At 46.1% G+C, this 11,221-nt stretch overlaps 1 protein-coding gene across 1 annotated transcript in view; it reads right to left on the bottom strand.

The window, feature by feature from the left end:
* Positions 1 to 2,904, bottom strand: part of atp8a2 (ATPase phospholipid transporting 8A2) — a 43,887-nt gene extending 40,983 nt beyond the window's left edge. Inside the window, exon 1 of the mRNA XM_030769917.1 lies at positions 2,761 to 2,904. Coding sequence (XP_030625777.1) covers positions 2,761 to 2,861 — 101 coding nt within the window. The 5' untranslated portion in view covers positions 2,862 to 2,904. The remainder of the gene's footprint in view (positions 1 to 2,760) is intronic.
* Positions 2,905 to 11,221: the final 8,317 nt, after the last annotated feature.

Raw genomic sequence — 11,221 nt, 5'->3', positions numbered from 1 at the left:
ATCAAGTGTGTATGTGTGTGTTTATGCTCGTGAGTTTCATATATGTTAGATAATAAGGAGATGGAAAAGAGAGAGAGAGAGAAAGAGAGAGAGAGAGAGACAGAGAGAGAGAGAGATTACATTACAACACAATTTAACTTTATGGCGCAACTGAAACAGAAAATTAATGTTCTGTTTAACCCATGACAACAGTATTTACCACAGCTGTGGGGAGCTCACGTGTAAGAGAGAGCCAAGCCCAGAGCCAGGCTGCTGGGTCCACGCTGGGTTCACTGCCCTTTACAGGGGGGCACTTCAGCAGTTACAAAGGTCCTAACTACCACCTCTCTAAAACAACACAATGGGCATCAACCCCCCCCGAAATGGCTGATCCCATTCCCTTGCCGCTAAACTATAACCTAGCCATAACTGTGTGTGTGTGTGTGTGTGTGTGTGTGTATAGTCATGTGTGCGTCCGTTCTCCTCCAGTAACACGACACAGAATCTGTCCCCTCCACTACTCCCCCCTGCTCTTAGTGAATGAGTTCACGACCCAACACACACACACACACACAGACATCAAACACCACACAGTCACCATCCTGGGAGACTGACACTAAGGTACGAGAGGCTATCTCTGCCCATATGATCCTCCTGATAAACCCCCCATTACTCTAATCACACATACACGCGCACTCTTCCGCTCCGCGTCCATTCTACCTGGGTATCCTTTGCCACTGAGCCGACATTGAAACGACCCTGTTAGCATCGCAGCGATGCCGCGTCGAGGCGGGATACGGTTGTCACGGTGCATTGATGCCCAGTGTCAACCTGCATTGTTGTCTAATGGAAGCTGCGTTGCCGCGGTAACCCTGTGACAGAGCGTCTGACGTGCCCGGCTAATGCAACGGGGCTGTGAATAAAACATGGGCTGGAAAAAGAACAGAGAGGAACTAAACGGGGAACTACAGACCGATAACAAAAAGCTGTCATCTGAGACAAATCGATACCAGCTCCCTGCTATAAGTATGGCTCTAACTCACAGCCAAAGGAGGACGGTGACGCCAAACCTCCCACTCAGAGGTCTGGAAGAGGCAGACTATGGTCCAGCGCTTAATCTTGTTAAAGGAACCAGTATAGAGGTCTTCTAGGGCAAAACTGCGCAAAGCTACTGTGCATGAACACTGTTGCCGTGTGTGTGTGTGTGTGTGTGTGTGTGTGTGTGTTGTGTGTCTAGAGAAAGCACCACTATAATGATGAGAAAACTAAGCTTGAATCAGTGGTTAGCAGTTTTCAGGGGACTTGTCCCAATTCAAACTATACCAGCCTTACACCCACTGAGTTGGAACTGGAGCTGAACTGGCCTTAAAACACTATGAGTGGAGTCTAAAAGAACTCCTCTTCTTCACAGGCTCTGTGGGTCAACCAGATAAATCACTTCACAAGGCAGAAAAAAAGGTTGCAAGTTACTTTTTCTCCTGGATCAGTTCAGAGCATCGCATTACAATAATTAATACAGGAGCATTTATTACAGATGAACAGAAAACATGAAGGAGAGCCTTCAATAATACTGTTTTTTTAAATGGTGGTACTAGCATCCAAAACGCCCTGGGTTGCCATAGAGACCAGAGGAGGACACTGGGGTGAGTCTGGCGAATGTTGTGACCCTCACGCATGAGGTCTACGCCCCAAAAATGCCACCGTCCCCTCGCTGCGTGAGCCGGGAGAAAAGACTGACACGACACGGACCCTCACAGACAAAAGCAAAAAAAGCAAAGAAAACTCCTCTGGCTAAAATCACTGCGATTCTCGGAAAAGCCTCAGTAACGACGCGATATGAACTGTCAGAGAACTGTGGTACACACAGAGGTGGTCTGAGACAGCGTCTAAAAAAATATCACTAATGATCAGAGTTTATTATTCAACATCAAACTGATTATTATGGCTAAAGTATCTAAAAATGACCGACTCATCCAGTTGAGGAGTTGGCCTGTGTTGTTGTTTGTGTAAGTTAACACAGCGTTTTTTTGGGGGGGTTTTTTAATGTCACACCAGCCGCAGGTGTAAAAGAAGGAAATGTGCATTACCCCCCCACTAAAGCACAGACATCAACAGTTTTGTAATAAACAGACGTCATCGGAAAAGCCCACATGTGGTGAAGAGGGACTTGGGTATCTACCACAAAATGAAAGGAGAACCAATGAGTTCTTCTTGCAAATACGTTTTAGTGTAGGATTTTTACTGTCTACTTACCAGATATGACAGACAAAACAAACAGAATATTTTGCCAACTGCTGAATCGGTTCATTTAAGAAACATGCCAGAATTAATGAATATGAAATTCAATTTTGCAGCACATACGTGCTTCAGATTTTTGAGGTGTACTTTGACATAAATACTTGAGAGACCGACTTACCCGTAGAGTTTAAAACAAATTCAATATTGTACTTTCTAGTTCTAAACAAACGGAAGTCATTTTCTGTTATCCATTTGACGTGACCTGTTATTTTAATGTATCATTTATCAGTGCAGTGTAAATAAAAAAGTACATTTCTATCTATCTAGCGTGTGTGTGTGTGTGTGTGTGTGTGTATATATATATATACACACACACATACGAATATACACATGTGCATAGTTTCATGCAACTACATAAATTAGCTTGAATTGCCACTGAATTAAGATAAACAGTTAAGAAGTTTCATCAGCATCAACAAAATCTACAAGTATTGTAGTTATGACAAATATACATTTGTGTTCGGAAAAAGGTAAAAAGTTTACCTGACATGGTTGTCACAAAACTTGGTGTTCTGGGGACGGTTGAGGAGGACCGTCCGTGCGGTGGCATCTATGGGTTCTGTTTGTGATGTGGTTCCGGACATCTCATCGTCTGCCTTGCGGTAGCCGGCGGCCGAGCACGCGGCAGGTCCTGCTCCGTTCGATGGGTGGGAGAGAGGCGAGGCTATCGTAAGTGTGTGTGGAAGACAGGGAGAGACATAGAGATGCGGTTTACAGTGAGGTGGCCACCACACTAAGGCTACTGTATGCAGATGCAAGCTGATGATGTGAATGACGTTTCCTACTCCACAGCACGGTCTCCAACCACCCCACCCTCCCCTCTCCGAAACCCCTTTTCAATACGGCTCGAGGCGAGCTCCGTCACCAATACACACTGCACTCGCGACGCCCACGGGACCCCCACTATAGAATGTGCTGATGGACGCACAATGGCGCGGCAAACACTAAAGGTTTGTCATCTCTTGTGGGAGAAACTTGTCATGTGTTTATCTGGAACGCTCTTTAATAGCCCGTTTCCATCCGACACCTGTATTCCAAACGTGAAGCGCTTACTGGGAGAACAAAAAAAATTGCCCTTCTATGGTGGGTTTAACGCCGCTACTTCTCTCACATCCCCATTGTCATTTCTAACCTATCTGCCAGAGCGAGCGCATAAACTGACTGCCAGAGGAACATTTTCCATGCACCGCGGAGATGAATAATGGACGAAGCGGGAGAGAACAGGTCTGTTTGGACGAGACGGGAGAGAGTTTACCCAGCTGGCAAAACGAATACAGGCGCCGACGGACGGACCACACTCGTCACTCCTCTGTCTCTTCACTTCTCTGTCAGGCAGGTTCCCAGTCTCTTGTTCACAACCGTCGCCCAAAGCTTTCCACCCACGACTCATCGGGTCGTCTATAGCGGTCTGAAGATGCCTGTTAGCGATCTTGGTTCCGAACTAATTTGATGATGCTCAGCGCCAGACGACGGCTCCTGTCTCCTGTGCGGTCTTCACTATAGCGGTCCCTACTGAGTAAAAGGGCTTCCCAATTTAAAGGGACAGACGCCTCCCAAAACTGAAATCCTTACGGCATGCAGTAAGCGTTAAACGTTAACTTTCACTTCTTTCTTTCGGTTGTCCCAACAAACTTCCCTTAATTTCCTCTCATTAAAAATCACTTCACATATTATAAGCTTTAACGTTGCTTACCCGCTACGTTGCATCCAGACATTTAGAGTGGGATTCGTTATTTCCCTCTTATCAATAATTAAAAGGCATGATCATAAGACAATATTCCCCGAGTATAAATTACGCAACGGTGGTTTGAGCTCGCACAATGGAGGTTTGTTTATGAATGCTTGCGGCTGATATTGGTTGTTGGCCTCAGACAGCGGCGCCGGAACGAGTTTCAAGGAGGGGGGAGGGGGGGGGGGAGCAAGAGGAGGGGGCCAACCGAGTCGCGTTTGATTTTTAAGTTCTCCAGAATGATCATTTGGATTGCGAGAGCTTTCGGTTTTTTCAGTGGGTTCAGACATTCTGCTGTATGCTAATTTAGAGATCGATAGGTTTGGGGTTTTTTTTCCGGACTAAAGAGACTACATTATATGTAATCGAAGTAGCCTGTGTATTGTGAACTTGTCGAGTTAAGCAAACTGAGTGATGGGGTGGTTAGGTAGGTTTGTATAGACAAACAGATGTTACAGAATAAATGCAGACATAGGTTATGACAAGTCTTGACTGTTTGCCATGCCAGGTATCCAAGTGCGTTTGCCGACATGCGATTTCCCAAATTAACAAAACATTGCACAGCCAGTGTAAGCTTCGCCCCTCTAAACATTATCACTTTAAGTATCTTGCGATCTCGACATAAAATAGGTTAGTAATACGGAGTGACATCATAACGGGGAGTCAAACATAAATCCTAAAACAATGTGGATTGGGCTGGCTATGAGCTCCCTCGTTTACGAGCCAGAACTAAAGAAAGAAATATATCTACCCGCACAAATGAAGACTGTACATTAGACGCGAGCACGGTAGCTGCTGCAATGGTTAACTGCTCTCTCCGTTTTTTGGCATAACGTGGAGGGTGATGATTAACGCAAATATTCTGAGAGCTAAGGGGGGGGGGGGGGGGGGGGGGGGGGGGGGGGGGGGGTAAGTGCCCCTCCCTGCACCCCCCCCCCCCCCCCCCCCCCCCCCCCCCCCCGCTTCCAGCGCTCCTGGCCTCAGAATACCCGACCCAATATTACATTTCACGCCCATGAACTTCTGTTGCTATAGTTACGAGACGAGCAGATCGGGAAACATTCTTATTGGGTATTATCGAGCGTTGCAGGTGATGTCATTGTAACGCACCTCAGTGGTTCCAGAAACGTTGAGATCAGTTGTGTTCAAGCAGGACCCTCAAGCTTCAGATAAGCGCTCAACATGCAGCAGAAAAATGCACATTTTCTACCAGGCCAGACACGCAACTCCTCTTGACAAGCACGAACGAGTAAATAAATACATAACACATAAACACACCCACACAGGCTCTCCAGTTCTCTGAAAAGCTACATGCAATTAGAAGCCACATATTTGGTACATTTATGCCCTTAACAACCAATGATACGATAACAGTTCCGTTATCTATTGGTTATCACAGTGGAAAATGTTTGGTCCACTGTCGAAACCGCATCCCCTGTCGGTTGTCAAGGGCAGAAAGTGACCCAAGGTGCGATCTAGACACAGAGGCCAAAGCTCAGATGAACCACTCACAGCCAAAATCAGTCTCACAAATCAGTCGATTAACCTATAAACTGGGATCCATTCAAGTACAACCAGTAAGAGGTGAGCTTTCAAGTGCAGCTCAGTGTTTTACAGTTAACAGCAGACCACTAACGTGATTCATGGTTGTGTTTCAAGGTGACTCTGCCGATGTTCAGAGCGTCCGGTGAACAGACAGTCACGAGAGAGCGAAACGGCAATACACGACTCAACCCAGTGAGCACAGCGTAGAACATTACTGTAATAAGAATGTCCAATCACAGCATAGTATATTACTGTAATAAGAATGTCCAATCAGAACACGCAGAGACATGCGAGTCTTTACGACTGGATGAGAGTTTCTCATCTGCGGCCCGGTTCGTGGTCCGGATAACAAGACGCTCTCTCCATGCTCTCTCTTTTCCCTGACCTCCACCGGGATGTTCCGTGTTCCCTCTTTCATCTTTTCATCTTTCCTTTTCATCTCCCTTTCTCTCTCTCTCTCTCTCTCCTTCTATCCCTCTCTCATTACCCTCAGCCACAATAAGAACGGAGATCAATGTGGCCTCAGTCAGGGTCTGGTAGCTTTCCTAATTTTTTCACACAGGCAGATCAATGCCTTGTTTACTCACTGTTGATGAAGTAAAACTGACCACGGTTACTTATTTACGAGGCAGAGGTGTGGAATCAGCAACTTATCAGTACACTCAGAGACAGGATACTGTAACAGAGCACATAAAAAAAAAAAAAAAAGAAAAGAAAAAGAAAAACAACTTTGCACCAGGCATACTCACGGCACACAACCGCGTCTTCTCGCCGAAGCCCTAAGACACAATCTCCTCATCAACGGGCGCTGGAGGGGCCTTAATAATTACAAGCGTAAAGAGGCTATCAGATTTCCATTACGTAAACACTATAGCAGGGTCACATATTCCTCTTATTTACTTCATTAATGTCATTAATTAAACAGGGTGTCCCTGAGGCTGAGGTTCAGGTTGTATGACTGTCACGAAAACACTGAACAACAGTTCACTCATTAGTTCACTTAAAAGACACCGTGTGTGACTTCGGAAAAGGAACCAGTGCGCTCCACTCACAGGTGACGCGTTAGCGCATCCAAGTATCATCTTGTCTTTCAGTGATAATCTTTGTTATTCTGATATAAATCCTCCGTTGTGGGGTGTTTTTCTGTGCACAGGTCAATACAGTGGACTTAAACTGGCTTTAAACGCAAAACTCCTATGCTCCAGATTTCACAAAATAAAGATGAGCCTCAGGGAACTGTGTTTTTATAGTGGTGAGTAAAGTAAATGGACGGTGATGGTCATGCCAAGCATACCCATGAGAGAGCAGTTTGGCATTTAGTATCAACAGCTAGTGAATAATGGAGAGAGAGAGAGAAGTGCATGTTTTAAACAAATAAAAACACTCCTCCCGCTCGGAAAAAAAAAAAAAAAAAAAAAGCATGGTCACCGTCATCATTAACTGCAATATTTACTGTCCTCGTGCGTTCTATTTGTTGGGTTCGTGTAAACACGCGCTCTCCCTCCCCTTCGGCTGTGAGTTCCATTTGCGTTGCGCTCACGCTTTAAAAAGCCCTGCTGGGCAGGAGCCTGCAACTTTATTTATCTCATCACATCAACACAGCCTTGCAGCACGTCTGTTTTCATCTACTTATCCTTAAAGCACATTATTCTTTCTTTTCTATCTATCTATCTATCTATCTATCTATCTATCTATCTATCTATCTATCTATCTATCTATCTATTTACAGTGGTAATTTTAAGTCTGTGTGTGCCTACAGTATTACAGCCATAATGTAAAAAATAAACAGTGGTCTCAGTTTGACCCATCCATGGTCTGCCGAGGTCAAGAAATTTGGCCGCGCGCCAAACTCTCACTGCTAAAAAGCAGGGCCGTCTTCTGAATAATGAATGGGGCCGGTTTGCATTATTCAGGTCTCCACCTGCAACACTCCACTCACTTATCTGGTCTCCTTTCTCTCTCTCTCTCTCTCTCCTCTCATCTATTAGTCGTCTCCATTGTCACACAACATCAGTGCTTTTCGACTCGCTGGCATCACTCCCTGCTGACTATTCAGAGCGTAATCACGCGCCTGCTCTGGCTCTCCGACGACACCTCTGTTCCCGCTGGGTTTTTACGACCGCCGCCAGCGTAACGTAAACACGGGAATGCGGTCAAGAAGTCGAGGCCCGAGAGACACGGACAAAATCATCGCAGTAACAAACGTGAGGGCGCAGGGACGAGTAGAGAAACGCAAACTGAGACGGGCAGAGTCGGTACGGACGACCTGACGAAACACCGCGAATAAAGACAGGTGTCCCATCTGACTGCCTGTCTAAGCAAAGACTCCCAAACACGGAGTCAGAGAATGTGAGTCACGACAGCCAGACCGTGGTAACGCTGCTACCACTATCACTGAGGTCAGTGAAGATGACCTGAAACCCCGTCCGGACAGAAAAGATAACAAGTTTTAACCAAAGAGAACTCACTAAAAGAACATGTCAAAAAAAAAAAAAATTTCCAAAACAGATCACCAGACAAACTAGACGAAACGCCCTTCAGGTTGCGTCTGTGTGTGTAGGCAGGTGTAAAGCTCCCATCTGCTCAGCAGTGGCCACACCACCTGTAGTTCAGAAAACCATTACCTACGGAGCGCCGCCGGGACCTGCCATGCCCGCGCCGAGCCATTCCGCTTCTGTTGCCAAGGTTACCCGCAAGGCCCTTGTGCGCTCTCTCGGGTCCGGTTGTGAGTGGCGACCGACAGGAGCGGTTTCCGTGGCGATGGAGAAAGTGAGTGAGTGGGTGAGTGAGTGAGTGAGTGAGTGAGTGGGTGAGTGAGTGAAAGCTCCTGAAAGCTGCAGTGACCAGTGCCGGTAATCCTCTCTGTGTCGCCTCGGCAACTTCACCTGTGCCTAATCCTAAACCAGGTTAATCCCGCCAGTGAGACTGCTCACTCATATGTCCAGCAAACGCGGCGAGCCACACTCACATGCGTCAGCCCCCCTGCCATGCGCTTTCATACACAAACACACACACATACACACATACATAAAAAGCTCTCTAATGCATGCATGCTACTGCTGTCCTCTTACCTCTGACATGTGGTCAATCCTCACACACACATACACACATACACACTCCCACACACAGGCCAACTAAAACAAAAATATCCAGTTGCTCACCAATCCATACATGCGGTTTGTTGCAAACCTCAGTGGAAGGTGCATGGGCCAGAATCAAAGCAAGAGTGGGACAGTCAGCTTAATTAAATCCACATATAAGCAATCGACACCAAGCAGGTCTCAAACCCACAACCTCACGGTTAGGAGACAGCAACCCTGACAGGTGAGCTAAAGACCTGGACATGCACGTCCATGGTTTGAGGCTGAAGGAGAGAGAACGTTATTGCAGTATAGCTGTTGCCCATCTCACCCCAGCTACACATGCAGTGCACAACACTTACGTCCAGTGTGTGTGTGTGTGTGTGTGCCAGAGAGAGAAGGCAATACATCACTAACTCATGCAGACTAAGACAGTCAGAATTACTGTACTGAATGAAAGGCGTCATGCAGACTTGTGAGGTAACACACCGCTTCAGGCAGCAACCCTGACAAGTGTGTGCGTGTGTGTGTGGTTTGGGGAAAAGTGGGGTAGATGGGAGGGGGAAAGGGGGGACTCACTTTTCTCAAACCTGTCTGTCAGAAGCGAGCACATGGTCGCGCCCATGGGTTGGTCCTGCCGGCTGGGGGAGTCCTGGCTAAGGGGAGTCAACACTAACTGCTCTGGAAGGACACGTGCGCAAGAGAGAACAACACAAAAAAACAGAGACAAGTCAATGAGAGCAGACCACGAGTGTGCTCCTGTGTGTGTGTGTGTGTGTGTGTGTGTGTGTGTGCGCTCCTGTGTGTGTGTGTGCGCACGCGCCCAAATTTCAACATATACGTCTGTATGTTCATGTATATTTGTATTTATATCTGAAGAGTCCAGATGTGTGGTGTATGAGTTACTGAGTTAGTGAGAGAGGTTCATCTGTATTCATTACACACAAACACATCTGTAATATATAACCTTCCCCTCGTTAATGTCCTGATTTGAATGGGTAATTATCAACGATTTTAAGTTCCTCCCTCACATAACCTAAGACGGAAAGGGGCGAGAACACACATCGCTCTGCCACTGAAGCGAGGAACCGCGCCTCCTCTGGCTGTGAGGTTTGGGTTGGAACAGCGAGAAGGCAAACTGTGAGTCTCACGTGCGGAAAGGCATCTCTGGGCTCGTTCGGATCTGATTGAAGGCGTCAGAAGATAATCAGCGAGCCAGCCAATATCTACATAACGAGCCCGTGGAACATTACCACCCTCGTTATTACTCTACGCCAAGTACAGAAACATTATCGTTATGATAAACCAATCCACCAGCGTGTGTGTGTGTGTGTGTGTGTGTGTGTGTGTGTGTGTGTGAGTGAGTGAGTGAGTGAGTGAGTGAGTGAGTGAGTGAGTGAGTGTGTGAGAGAGAGAGAGAGAGAGAGAGAGAGAGAGAGAGAGAGAGAGAGAGAGAGAGAGAGAGAGCGCGAGAGCGAGAGCGCGAGAGCGAGAGCGAGAGCGAGAGAAAGAGAGAGAGAGAGAGAGCGCAAGAGAGACTAAGAGAGAGAGAGGAGGGAGAGAGAACACGTGCAAGTAAGTTTTGTCATTAATCCCAGTAAACAAATCCAGTGATGATTTGAAAACTAATCAGTGTGAATTCCCAGTCTGCTTTACAACAATAAATATCCCTGATGCCCTGTTGTGTGTATTGAGTCCATGTCCCGCAGTTTATCAAGTTCATAAACAAAGCACTTCCAAAAGGTACAGAGGAGTCCAGAGATCACAGAAAATACATCAAGAGTGCCCCCGTGTGGCACGTCAAGGTAAATACACTACATTTGTTTTTTTTTATTACTAAAAAGAAAAAACCCAAAACAAAACCAAAAAAAAAAAAGAGCAGAACACATTAATACTGTAGCCAACCGCATTCATCTCCACGTTCCTCTCTTTTGCATTGTGTGAACACACTGTGGATCTTTGACCAGTGTCGGTTTTACTTGCCACAAACAATACACACATTAATTACACACGCAGACACTCTCTGAGTCTAATTCCCTCACATCTTTAATACCTGCATTTTTTTTTTAGCACATACCGCACTAGTAAACTAATCAGTGATTGGACAAGATACTGGGTGTGGCCCAATCAGCAGTCAGGTTACTGGATCTGTGACTGAAAATCACGTTGAAATGTGCTCATGTTGCTGAGGCCAATCTGGAAAACTGAGCTATTAATCAGTGGAGATTGGAAACGTATTGATTGCACATCAGACTATCAGCATGTGTCTTTCCTGCATTATAACATATTAAAACACAGCCACTCCTGTGACGTACACACACACATAGACTAACATGTGTCTTTCCTATGGATATATGGATATGTAGATTCTCATATGCATAGTGAGTACTGTACAGTGCTTTAATACAAAAATAATTGCAAGGGTTATCCCCCTCGTTACTGATGATAAAAGGGCAACTAAAGCCTTTTTTTCCGTCTCTCTCTTCCTCTCTCCCTCTCTCTTGCCCTCTATCTATCCATCTATCTATCTCTGTGTACTCCACAAACGTACACTGGAGGAAGTAAAATGCAGATATGACAGTGTACAAGC

The sequence above is a fragment of the Chanos chanos genome, chromosome 3, assembly GCF_902362185.1.
Source record: "Chanos chanos chromosome 3, fChaCha1.1, whole genome shotgun sequence".
NCBI lineage: Eukaryota > Metazoa > Chordata > Actinopteri > Gonorynchiformes > Chanidae > Chanos > Chanos chanos.
This window is presented reverse-complemented; position numbering and strand designations above follow the sequence as displayed.